This window comes from Protopterus annectens, chromosome 5.part0 (assembly GCF_019279795.1).
Source record: "Protopterus annectens isolate FY-2018-M chromosome 5.part0, PAN1.0, whole genome shotgun sequence".
NCBI lineage: Eukaryota > Metazoa > Chordata > Ceratodontiformes > Protopteridae > Protopterus > Protopterus annectens.
The window spans coordinates 1,636,773,740-1,636,787,440 of NC_056735.1; the positions used below are offsets into that span (position 1 = coordinate 1,636,773,740).

Sequence of the window (13,701 nt, forward strand, 5' to 3'; positions counted from 1 at the left end):
CAGTCAGACAACATGTCTGTTGTCTGGTACATCAACAAACAGGGAGGAACCAGATCTTTACCCTCTGTGTTGTGAGGCCATGAGAGTGTGGGAATGGGCGATCTCCACCAGTCAGTTTCTGATTGCAACGCACATCCCGGGACGCTCCAACATTTTAGCGGACAGATTGAGTCGGGATATTCTAGTGCCATATGAGTGGTCTCTGAAACTATCGATAGCAGAGGAGATCTTCCTTGCGTGGGGTCAGCCTTGCTGCGATCTCTTCGCATCTCTTTCCAACGCGAAGTGCAGTGAGTTCTTCACTCTGATCCCCTCACCAGGGGATCCCCCCAGAGACGCTCTAGTCCATGCTTGGCCTCCCGGGTTACTGTATGCTTACCCCCCCATTACCTCTCATTCCGAAGTTTCTTCAGAAAGCATGCCGACTGGGGTGCAAAGTGATCCTCATTGCCTTGCTCTGGCTTCATCTGGTGTGGTTCCCCTTCCTCTGGTCTCATGTTCTAGCTCCTCCTTTGATTCTGGATCCTTGCCCAGATCTCATCTCTCATCCCTCAGGCACTTGTCCGCCCAACCTGGACAGCCTCAAGCTGACCTTGTGGTTGCTCTGGTTCCCTTGATTGGCAGGACTCCCAGTCCTGGATGACTGTTTTCCTAGTGGCCATTACGTCGGCTAGGAGGGTTTCTGAGATTCAAGCTTTGTCTGCCGTGCCCCCTTACTTGATCTTCCATAAGGACAGGGTTTCTCACCGCACAAACCCTTCCTTCTTACCAAAAGTGGCTTCTGAATCAAGCATTAATCAAACCATTAACCTGCCTGTTTTCTTTCCCATTTTTCAGAACATGCTTTCGGTATTTTGCCATTTCGCGTAATGACGTTCGACTAAGCAGTGTTCGCAATTCATTGTATTCACTAAAATAACAGGGACTTGGTTTTAGCGATAGCTTGCAGTTTCAAAGCATGTACAAAGAATGGCCAAGAATTGATTTACTTCCATTAGGACAGCATAATTGCATGTCATTAATTTTAGTAGCTTTATAAAATATGTGAACTTTGTTGTTACAGTGCATTGTAGTTTTCAGTACTGGTAAGTGAAGCTCATAATTGCTGTTCTGTGCCATATTTTTTAGTCTTATTCTTGTTTTGAAAAAAATGTAACCATGTAGTCAGCCCTTTTAAAAGGGGGAATGGTAGGCAGTTTCATATTACAAGCCAATAAGAAAAGTGATGACATTAGTACTCCTTTTTAACTGATATTCTCTAAATATTGCAGGTTAATTAAGAATGACCTTTTGAAATACAAGATTGTAATGCTTATGAAAATTTTGGTTACAGGTAAAGCTACGGTGCCACCAACCCATGATGCATTTGGTCGTGACAAGGCACTTTTTCAAGAACATGCAAAACTACGAAGGATTGCTGAAAGGGAAGCAAGAAGGTAAGTTGTTTCATCCCATTGATGGCAGGTTTCCAGAGCAGGCCTAATAAGAAGTTACCCTTGTAGTGTATATACAGCAGGATTTAATTAACACATTAACTGGAACATCCTAATGTTGCCTGCTCTGAGGACAGTGACCACATATGTTGCATGCCTTCCCCACACACCCCTGTGGTTAAAGCTCCTAAACTTAGTCATAACTGAAGCCATTTTCAGCTTTCCAGCTAATTCGATGACAGTAGCATTGTAATGTTTAGGAGTTTGCCTGTTTCATTTAAAGGAAGTAACACTGGTTCTTTCTTAATGAGAAGTAATGATTGCTATGAGAAGTAATAATTGCTGCAGCTCTTGAAAATGAGCATCATTTGGGTATCTTAACAGTAAGATCTTTGGTGGTGGCTGTCTTTTGGGTCAGAGTTTTGTTTTCATCTCCTCCTTCAGCTGCCTACGAAATAGAGAAGCTCCTTGAATCTGTTTGCTCATGCTTTTGACTGTACAACAAAGCTCAGTCTTCCATTTGACTTTCAGCATGTCATGTTTGCATTGCTGTTTAATATGAGAATTTTGAAGCAAAACTGTACACAAGAGCCATGCATAACTATGTCCTGCTATGGATTGGCATCCCACCCAGGACTGTTTCCTGTGTCACTCCAATTGCTTGCCAGGCAGGCTGTGGCTCCCTGTGACCCTGAGTTGGATTATGTATGTATTGACATGCAAGTTAGTTATCACCATTCTTATTTTAGGCAGATGAGTTTTCTTTTTAGTCCACTGAGACAGTTTAAACAAATGGAATAGTTTGTATGGTGGCTTAAACTTGAAGAAGTGACCCATCTTCCTTCAGTGGTGTTTCAGGATGCATTTGATACCTTGATCTTTTATCCCATGAGATGCTTCGGTTTTTCTACATTTTGTTCCATGTACCAATTTGTTTAACAAGAGATGTTACATTGTCAATCTCGCCTTCATTCTTGCTGGATGGGTTCGGAGCCGATCCTCGGCTCCGACTCTGCCACTAACTAAAGCTCGAGAGCTTATTTTACCGGCTCGAGGCAACCCCATATCCCATGATGCTAGGCAATAACTCCCCAGATCTCGTTTGCCGCTTTGGCTTGCGAGGTGCGTATTTTTACCGGCTCCTGGTAAGTCTTTATATATATATATATATATATATATATATATATATATATATATATATATATATATATATATATATATAGTGCTCAGTCACCCTTTTGAGTTAATTTTTCACCCAGTTGTCCTTTTTTCAATAGTTAGCAACTACCTTTAATTCTATTACTGTTTTATACCTTCCTTTTTTATCCCTTATATCCCTCCCCCTCACTCTTAGGTTAGGCCTTAAGCCTGCCCCTTTCCTAAATTTTCTTAGGGATCCTGTGGAGTGTTTGGATGTGTCAGTATCCCTTAACATTTTTATTGTTATTTTATAATTTTTTGAGAGTGTCTGTGTGTGTGTGTTTTTCTCTTACCTTTGTGAACCCTCGACACTGTTATGTCGAAGGAACCAAAGGAAACTAAGGTCTCAGGCTTTAAGAAGCATGACTTGTGCTGTCAGAAAATGTCTGACAGACGGTCACACTTCTTGTATTTACTGTCTGGGACCCCTGCACCTGCAGGACTCTTGTTCTGTATGTCATGCATTCAGTCCAAGAGTCCTGCAGGAGGGCAGGAACAAACTTATACTGAGGGGCTTGTTAAACCCCGAGGGCTCCCCGACTAAGTCTGCGTCGGGGAGGCCCTCGAAACCAGCAAAACCGTCGGCTCAAGTACTAAGCCTTCGGCTGCTGGCTCCTTGTCTGTGCCTAGATCGGCTCCGGCTGGAGCCAATCCCTTTGAGTCACAGGTTTCCGGTCTCGGCACCACTCGGTGCCGATACATGCTTTCACTGTCGGCTCCGGCTGGAGCTGACGTGTCCTCGGCTCCGTTGGCTCCATCTAAGAAGAGGTCAAGATCCCCTTCATTGGAGTCCATCCATTCGGTTCCGAGATCTCCCCTGCTCTCGGAGCGGAGCCATCGGAGCCGATCTTCTCAGTCGTCCAGACTTTCAGATCACGACCTTGAGAGAGTGGTAAGTAGGCTGTTAGTCTCAGGCATTGGCCCAGATGATATCTAGCTTGTCTCATCAGACGGTAGCTATTGCGACTCCACCTAATTTTCCTCTTTCGACTCTCCCTCAGAGTTCGGAGCCAGAGCTCCTCGGAGCCGTGACTGTTGTGGCGTCGGAGCCGGTACCTCCCCCTTCGGCTCCTTCGTCTTCCGCTCCGATCTCCTCCTTGATACCTTCATTGGACTGATCCGGGCACCTGATCTCTCTCGTCGTCTCCTTGGGGGCGAGTGGCATCGGACCATTGTCCGACCCCGTTCTTCCTCTCGGAACGTCGGCGCTGGTGAGCTCGGCCCCGACATCAGCCTCGGAGCCTTCACTGTCGGTGCGGCCTGGCGTTCCTACCTCTTCGGAGCGGGGGCCCTTTGGCCTTTCTGATAGGGGAGCCTTCGAGGTGATGAGGAGCGTACTAGCCCCAGGGCATAGTCAACGGTCAGCTCCATCAGCTCCTCCCACTACAGTGCCTGCTGATGTCTCTTCCCACTCTCTTGCTCCCGGACCCAGAGATCCAACGCCTCAGGTTTCCCCACAGGGAATTTCCTCCTCTTCTGAGACTTCTCCTGACCTGTCAGCGGAGCCTCCGCGTAAGAGGACATGTAAGAGGAAGCATGTAGACTCCCCTGAGTCCATTACATCTGACACCGACTTGGATGAGTCGGAGGGATCCCCAAAGTCCCCCTCTGAGGATGTCTCTTTCTCAGACATCCTAGAAATCCTAAAGCAGAGGGGGAACTGGTCTTCCCTTAATCCTTCCGAGGACGAGTCGGTGTACCTGGAGGCGTTTGGTTCTCGGCCCTCCACCTCCTGGATGTCTCTGCCTTTCGACCCCCTTATGGAAGCAGTGGCTCGGAAGGTGTGGTCGGCCCCGGATTCGGTGGAACCCACCCCTCGGAGGCCATCTAAATTCATTACAGCACCAGTTGACAAGCAATTCCTAACAAAATGTGCACCGGCGGATGCCATGGTGGTGGCTGCAGCCACCAAGAAGGAACTAGCTGATCCTTCAGTACCTATCCATCCTCCTAATAAGGATTCTAGGACCATGGATAGGTACGGTAAGCGGATGTTTTCTTCAGCGACCTTTGCCATGCGGTCACTGAATTACTTGTGTCACTTCACCCGCCTTCAGAGAGATATTCTCAAAGAGTTGGGAGAAGTCTTACAGGATCCATCAGCTGCTGGGTCCCAGGATAAAATAAACTCACAGCTTGGAACCCTGAACTCAATTGTTAACTCCTCCATGCATCTAATTTCATATGTAGCCGATGGATCGAGTAGGGCCGCGGGCACAGGACTGGCCTTAAGACGCCACGCCTGGATGCGGCTGTGTAATTTCGCGGACCCTTTCAAGGCATCCTTCACAAATTCCCCTTTTGATGGTTCGGCTTTGTTCGGACCAAGTGAAAGACACCTTGACCAGATGCGAACAAGATGGCAAGACTCTTTCTGCTGTAGGAGTCCGTTTCTCCACCCCTTCAAGACCATACCCTAAGGGTCAGAAGGGTGGGAAAATGTGGTTCCGCAAATCTCAAGGAGTCACGCCTGACGGAAGAGGTCAGTTTACCCCCCCCAGAGGCAGAGGGGGTAACAATAACAGATGCCGCCCTAGGGGCAGAGGGGGTCCGCAGAACCAGGGTAGCAGGGAGTCTCTCTCTTGACGAACCCTTCCAGCATCCCTGAGATGTTGCCCGATTGGCCACCTTTGGAGGCAGTCGGGGGGGGGGTTGTCGCTGTACCCAATAGACTGGCTTTCCCTTACTCAAGACAAATGGGTACAATCGATCTTATCCGAGGGTTACAAAATTCCCTTTATCCAAACCCCAATTCAGCAAAAGGGAACCCTTCCAGACGTTCCACCCGGTCTAAGAGTACTAGCAGTATCAGAAATATCAAAACTGCTAGCAAAAAGAGCCATCCAGCCAGTCCCAGCAGACCAACTAGGATCCGGAATCTACTCGAGGTTCTTTTTGGTACCAAAAAAGACAGGGGACTGGAGACCAATATTAGATCTCAGCAAACTAAACAAGTTTGTAAAGAGAACAAGATTCCGGATGGTCACGCTACAGTCCATTCTGCCCTTTCTGGGCAAGGACAATTGGATGTGCTCCGTGGACCTTCAGGATGCGTACTATCACATCAAAATTCACAGGCGCTCCAGAAGGTTTCTCCGCTTTCGGCTGGGGGCCAGTCGCTACCAGTTCAGAGCCCTGCCCTTTGGTCTCACTACAGCCCCCAGAGTGTTCACCAAATGTATGGCAGCAGTTACGGCTCACCTGAGACGGCAAGGATTCCAGGTGTTTCCATATCTAGACGGCTGGCTCCTCACTGCCACCACCAGGCATCAACTTCTCCATGCCAGAGCTTACACCATTCACATTTGCAGAGGGCTAGGAATCTCTATAAATTTCGAAAAGTCTGCCTTGTCGCCTTGTCAGTCTATTACCTTTATAGGCGCCAACTTGAACACCATGCAACTTTCAGCAAAGTTAACAGATCAAAGGGTCTTAGATATTCAAAACCATGTCCATGTTCTTCTTCAGAGCGACAAAATTCAGGCCAGGTATGTCCTGAAAGTATTGGGTCTTATGGCGGCCGCCATAACACTTCTTCCCCTTGCACGTTTTTTACATGCGTCTTCTACAGTGGATGCTTTTCGCCCAATGGTCTTTTCAGCAACTCCCCATGCACCACAAGATCATGATAACTCCAACTTGCAAAAGTCATCTGTCCTGGTGGATATTGTCCCCTCAAGTCCATCAAGGCAGACCCTTTGTTCCTCCTCCCCCGGTCGCCACGGTGACATCGAACGCCTCCCTGATCGGGTGGGGCATTTTCAGGGCGGGATGGTCCATGGCACTTGGCAACCTTTCGAACGCCACCTGCACATAAATGTCCTAGAGATGAGAGCAGTGCTTTTAACGTTGCAAGCCCTCCACGACTGTCTTGCCCTAGGAACTATTGCAATCCAAACGGACAATATGTCCGTAGTGTGGTATATCAACAAGCAAGGCGGAACCAAGTCCTATCCCCTGTGTCGAGAGGCACTCAGACTTTGGCAATGGGCGATCTCCTCTCAGCGGTTTCCGATAGCAATGCATATCCCCGGGAAGTCCAACATCATAGCGGACAGGTTGAGCAGAGCTATACTCATGCCACACGAGTGGTCTCTCAAACAATCGGTAGCGGAAGAGATTTTTCAGAAGTGGGGACTTCCTTGCTGCAATCTTTTTGCTACACCCCCAAAACAGCAAATGCCCCGACTTCTTCACTCTCTTCCCCCTTCCAGGCCATCCCCTCAGAGACGCTCTAGTCCAAGATTGGCCTCGGGGGCTTCTCTATGCCTTTCCACCCTTTCCTCTAATCCCACAAGTAATTCAGAAAGCAACCGCTTTGAGAGCCAAGTTGATTCTCATTGCCCCTTATTGGCCTCGACAAATATGGTTTCCGTTCCTACATCATTATCTTTTGGTACAGCCTTGGCATCTGGACCCAGTTCCAGATCTGTTGACCCATCAGTCGGGGCAGCTGCACCAATCCCTACATTCTCTCAACCTCACTGCTTGGTTGCTACACTTCCGTCCTTAGCCAGGCTTCCTATGATTTCTAATCCCGTCCAGGATATCATAGTAGCTTCCCTTAAATCTTCCACCAGAAGGATTTACACTAGTAAATGGAAACGTTTCTCCTTCTGGGCAAAGGCAAGGAATATAGATCCCTTTACTGCCCCAATTCATTCCGTCTTAGACTTCCTAGCCAAAATTTTTCATTCAGGGTCTTCTGCCTCTACAGTAAAGGTTCAGTTAGCAGCCATATCGAATTTTAATGCAGGCTTATCGGACCACAACATCATGTCCAATAAGCTTTGCAAAGCTTTCCTTAAAGGTCTATATTTACTTAAGCCTCCGATCAAAGACGCTCCACCTCAGTGGGATCTTAATTTAGTCTTAACATCCTTGATTCCCCCCCCCCCCTTTGAACCTGCGGTCTCCTGTTCATTGAAATTTCTTTCCCGGAAGACACACTTCCTAGTCGCCATTACTTCTGCTAGGAGAGTATCTTAGCTTCACGCCCTCTGCATTCGTCCTCCCTACTTAATCTTCCATAAAGACAGAGTTTCTCTAAGGACTAATCCATCCTTCTTACCCAAGGTGGCTTCGCAGACAAATTTAAATTAATTGATCTCCCAGTTTTTTTCCAAACTATACTAATAGAGCGGAGCAAAAGCTACATTATCTAGATGTTCACCTCCAGCTCCGATATTATTTGGATAGAACCAAACAAATAAGGAAGTCTGATCAACTGTTTTTATCGTACGCAGAAAATAAGAAAGGCCTTCCTGTTTCCAAGGTAACCCTATCTAGGTGGCTGTCTTCTGTGATTACATCTATTTATCAACTCAGAGGCAGGGAATTAACTTCTAAGCCAAAAGCCCATTCAACTAGAGCACTAGCTACATCTACAGCTTTTCAAGCTAGACTGCCAATAGACACTATCTGTGTGGCAGCCACATGGGCCTCTCCTCATACTCATACCTTTGTTTTGCATTACAAATTGGACATGGCCTCCAGGGACAGAGCAACATTTGGTTCCACCATTCTTAAGAGTCTGTTCCAATGAGCCACCCAGGATGAAGGTGCTAGGGACGCGGTCCCATCCAGCAAGAATGAAGGCGAGATTGACAACTTAACATTGAGAAGTTATGTACCTACCATAACGTTCCATGTTAGTTGTCTACTCTCGCCTTCTTTCTTGCGTCCCTCCCACCACCCCCTAGCCTGGACAGACCGAGAAGATCTTCCCTTCCTTGAAGGGTCCTTTTATTCCCTTGTTCACCATCTAGGTGTCCTAGGATATATATAGTGTAGATAATTATCTTTGGGGGTTTTTATCCCTCTTCCTCCTCCTTCCAGTTGGAGGATTTTGTTTTATTGGCCTATCCTAGGTTTTTCAGCTTCCAAACGAGATCTGGGGAGTTATCGCCTAGCATCATGGGATATGGGGTTGCCTCGAGCCGGTAAAATAAGCTCTCGAGCTTTAGTAAGTGGCCGAGTCGGAGCCGAGGATCGGCTCCGAACCCATCCAGCAAGAAAGAAGGCGAGAGAAGGCAAACTAACATGGAACGTTGTGGTAGGTACATAACTTCTCATTTTCGCTTACTGAATTGTAGTGTCATTAAGGTCTGCAATCATTGTTAATCTTTCCAAGGTTGTGTGTGCGTAGTGGGGGGCTCCCTTCATTGTTTGCAGTTTTAATGTATGTACAGTAGTACCAGTGTCTCAACATACCATTACCAGCATTTACCAAGCACATTTTAGTTGTTATTTACAAGCTCTTTCTTGAGAAGGGAGTGCCTCCTCTTTCTGAGAGATGAAATAGTCCTAAAAACTAATCATTCCAGGTTTCCAAAATTAGTCTGGCTGCCCCATGAATTCTTATGCTGATCCTTCGTAGTGCATTTCTTCCAGGAACATGCATGTCCCTTAGTTTTATAGTCTTGAAGTAACTGACTTATGGGAATACATTCTGACTCCATCTGAATGAAGTGTGAATGGCAATATGTCCTTCTATTCCAATGTTGCAGTATTCATTTGGTGTGGGATTTTCCACCTCAGGCGATCTGACATCGGCTCATATACAAAATCTTTTGCATGGCTGCTCTAGGTGCATGGTACGTCACACATAGGGCCATAAACCAGGGACCTTAAATGTGACATCGGCATGCACAAACCTCAGAACTTTTCAGCCGTAGACATCGTTAATTTGATCATTCAGCTCCTACTAACGATTACTTCGGAAAGATAAGTACCCTGTTCGGGTTTTTATGTTTACTTTATCATTGCTTGTGCTTGGTTAGTTCTTGGCCAGTGTCAGCTAAAATAGGCAACTGTAATTGCAGCCAGCAGATACCTCACAAAGATTCCCACGATAAGTGCGTATGTTTTCTAGGTAGGGAACACGTCCATATGTCGTGTTCCATTTGTAAGTCCTTTGTGCCCAAGATGCTTCGCAGTCATTTGGCCGCATTATATTTATATCTCAAGAACCAGCTTCTGAAACGACTAGCCCTTAGTATGGACCAGGAGTCAGTCGACCAACCGAATTACCCAGGAAGAACGCCAAAGCTTCCAGACCTGTTCCTGCTTGCCACACTGATGTTCGTGTTACACTGCTGCAGTCATTACACTAGGGTTGTCCTGCCGTCAGGCAGTTCCCCAGTTGGCCTGAGTTCCAAAGTCTTGGTCCGGCATCGGTTGCTGTCGCCTCCTCCCTGACGTCAGTGCGACAGGAGTATATAAGATGTAGCAGACGCCATTTTCTTCAGTCTTTCTTGCCGCGTGGTGCCCAAAGCAAAAGCAGTTCGCAAGTGCTGGTCGGCCGACTCCTGAAATTTTCATTCTGAATCCAGAACCAAAGTCTTCTACAAAGCTAAGTACCCTGCTGGGGAAACTTTTTCTTGCCTCAGACCGATGTCAGTAAAAGTTAATAACTGTATTTCTTGTGGGAAGCAAATACCTCATAAGGATTTCAATTCCTGTTGTATTCCATGCCTAGGCCCAGACCACGATGTCACTGGTTGTTGGTTTTGTGCTTGCTAGGTTTAACAAGCGCACTATTAAACGTCGGTTTGATTTTGCCCGACATTATTTTGACAGAAAATTCAATTACACCATGCCGTTGGAACTTCCGACGACCGGAATACATAAAAAGCACAAAGACAAGGATAGGCATCCGAGGCCCAAAACTGACGACTAAGCCTCTTCTAGGCCAGACGCCGGTTCCCTGGTTTTCAGCGAGGCGCCTTCGCAGCCCCTGACGACAGCATCTGCAGAACCACAGGCCGCCTCCGACTCCCACGTGGAGATGGCTGGGCCTTCGGGCGCACAAGTTTTTCAGCCTACCGAAACTAATCCATCAGAGGGATCCGGAGTAGCTGAACAACCCGCAGCTTCAGAGGGTGTTTTCAGACCTACTCAGTTAAGCATTAAACCCTCTGCTAAGTCTAAACCTTCTGTAAAAAAAAAACAAATACAGCATTCTCCAGGACAGGCCTCCATGCCTAAGAAACAAATGCTCAAAATTGCCGAAGTCCTAATCACTCTGATCAGGGGGTCCCATCCCCCTCCTGATAAAAGGCTTAGACAGGATGCAGACTATGACTCATCCGACCAGGTGTCCATCTCTTCAGATTCATCGTCAGACCTAGGATGTTCTTTACCCCCCTTATGAGGATTCTGATGCTGAGGAATCAATTCCATCAGCCTCTCCGCCTGAGGACTACTCCTTTGGGGAAACCTTACATACCATGAGGGAGCATTTCCATTGAGAAGGCCAGGATTACTCGGAATCCAAGAAAAGGCTTAGAGACTTCCTTTTATTACCTCAACACAGACACCTTGCTATTCCGCCAGTGTTGGATATTGTGGATGATGTGTATACTGAATCCAGCCTAAATCCTGATTCTTTACCTCCAGCCCCAGTTAAGCCCGAGAGATACTACAGAGTCCCTGACTCGCACAAATTTCTTATAAAAGCCCTGTTGCTGACCCTGAAACTATTTCTCAGGGACCCAAAGGGGTTAATGCCTCATCAACAAAGAATCCAGTTCCCTCTGACAGAGATTCCAGAGCATTAGACAGATGGGGGAAGAAAGTATGTACGTCTGCAACTTTAGCAATGAGAGCCTTAAACTGCCAGTTTCACATGCAAAAATATCAGCAATTTCTGATGTCTCTGTCAAAACAAAAAATGCTTATTCAGATCCTCCTAATTTTAAAGAAATGCAGAATTTATTGCATGCAGCTGAACAAGTGGGAAAACATACTTTGCAATGTGGGTTTGATTCTTTAGAGGCCTCCTGTAGAGCAGCAGTTACAGGCTCTGTCATTAGAAGGCATGCTTGGTTAAAAGAACATACGTTACCAGATCATGTTAAAGCAAAGTTATTGGATGCACCTTTGCAGCAGGATGTGTTGTTTGGAGTTAAGGCAGAAGAGGTATTAAAGAAAATGGAGGATATAACAAAATCTATGCAAACGGTGAAGGATTTCTTACAGGTTCAGCCTCATCGATTTAGCAGAAATTGGCCAACTAATAATTGGTCCTTTCCAGTTGCAGACAGACCTCAAAGGGGCAGATACAGACGTCCAAGAGGTAGAGGTCAACCACAAGGTCCTTACAGGCCTCGACAATGGGATGTATCAGGCCAGAAAGAAGGGGTAGACGGGCCCCAACCATATAAAAAGCAGCCCCAATGACTTCCCACTACAGCTGCCAAACAGCTCTCTCTTGGCAGCCCCCTTGGGAGGATAACTGGCACTTTTCTATCACAATTGGCATATGATCACCAAAGACAAATGGGTTCTCAACATTGTATCTCAAGGTTACAGGTTCCACTTTCACACTCTGCCAAGGTTAAAAGGGATGCCAAATCTGCCACCAAATCAATGGGCAGAGGCTCAAAAACAAATTACAGCACTCATGGACATGAGAGCTATTCAAAAGGTACCACCACAGGAGCAAGGACAAAGATTTTACTCAAGACTCAAAGGGCAAAGCCTGGAGGTCCATTCTCTGATCTTTCTTCTCTGAACACTTACCTGGATGTTCGAAATTCAAAATGTTGACACTACAGCAGCTTCTTCCCATGCTGGGCAAGAAAGCTTGGCTCGTGACCTTGGACCTCAAGGAGGCATACCTGCATGTCCCTATCAGACAAAACTGCAGAAGATACCTCAGATTCATAGCTGGTTCAATGCACTATCGATTCTCTGCACTGCCCTTTGGCTTATCTACTGCGCCCAGGGTCTTCACAAAGTGCCTGGCACCAGTAATTGCATTTTGCAGACAGAAAGGAATTCAAATGTATCCGTACCTGGACGACTGCCTGATTCAAGCAGAGAGCAAGGACATTCTTCTAAAGCATCTGGTGTTTTTAAAAAAGTTATTAAGTTGCCTAGGGTACACAGTAAACTAAACGAAATCAAAACTACTGCCCTCACAAGAGATATTCCTGGGTGCCAGCTTGAACACAACGGCCCAGATGGCATATCTCACGCCAGACAAGCAAGGACAACTGACTCAATACTTTCAATTGATGGCAACAAGGACCCAGCTCCCTGCAAGAAAAATTCTGCAGGCCTTAGGTTACATGGCATCTTGCATACTACTAATTCCATATGCCAGACTGCATATGAGGAAACTACAATGGTACCTAAAAAGTGTCTGGTCTCAAAACTGTCAAAGTTTGGAAACGGATATACCACTAATTCCTTGCTTTCAACAGGAGTTTCGATGGTGGGCTCAAGCTTGTCACCTCAACAAGGGACAGCCTTTTACTCAACCCACAGCCAGGCAAACACTGACAACAGATGCATCGGATTACGCCTGGGGAGCACACATGGCAGGAAAATGTATTCAGGGCAAGTGGCCCGCAGAACAAAGGCATCTTCACATCAATCAAAAAGAGATGCTAGCTGTACAAAATGCCCTTATAGCTTTCAAGGACCTGCTGCATCTTGGACAACTACTACTAAAGACAGACAACACCACAGTTATGTGGTACATAAACGAGCAAGGGGGGCACTCACTCCTACCCCCCTTTGCAGACAAGCCATGACCTTGTGGAACACGGCTCTAAATTATCAAGTTAATCTGCAAGCACAATTCCTGCCAGGAGAGAAAAACACACTGGCAGACTACTTAAGCAGAAACATCATGGATCCCCACGAATGGGAATTGAATCCACAAATATTCAGAATGATAACACAGAAATGGTGGAGCCCGGACATAGATCTGTTTGCATCCCCAATGAACTGCCAGCTACAGAAATTCTGCACGAGGAGTTACCATCCACAAGCATGGAAAGTGGATGCCCTCTCATTCAGCTGGAAAAACCTACAAGTATACGCTTTCCCACCACTACCTCTCCTTCCAAAGGTACTCATAAAAGCCAGGCAAGAAGAGCCAAAGATGATCCTGATTGCACCAGACTGGCCATGCCAGCACTGGTACCCAATCCTAAAGAACTTGGCACAAGGACCACCCTGGATTTTGCCTCAAATCCCACATCTGATGACTCAGCACAACAATCCGATACTTCACAGCCAGCTAAAAACCTTAAACCTAGCTGCATGGAAGATT

General features: G+C 46.6%; 1 protein-coding gene across 1 annotated transcript in view; it reads left to right on the forward strand.

Annotated features, from left to right (window-relative positions):
• PAXBP1 (PAX3 and PAX7 binding protein 1) overlaps positions 1–13,701 on the forward strand; it is a 1,009,737-nt gene that overhangs the window by 507,922 nt on the left and 488,114 nt on the right. The window contains exon 11 of the mRNA XM_044072024.1: positions 1,334–1,436. Within this exon, the coding sequence (XP_043927959.1) occupies positions 1,334–1,436 (103 nt within the window). The remainder of the gene's footprint in view (positions 1–1,333; positions 1,437–13,701) is intronic.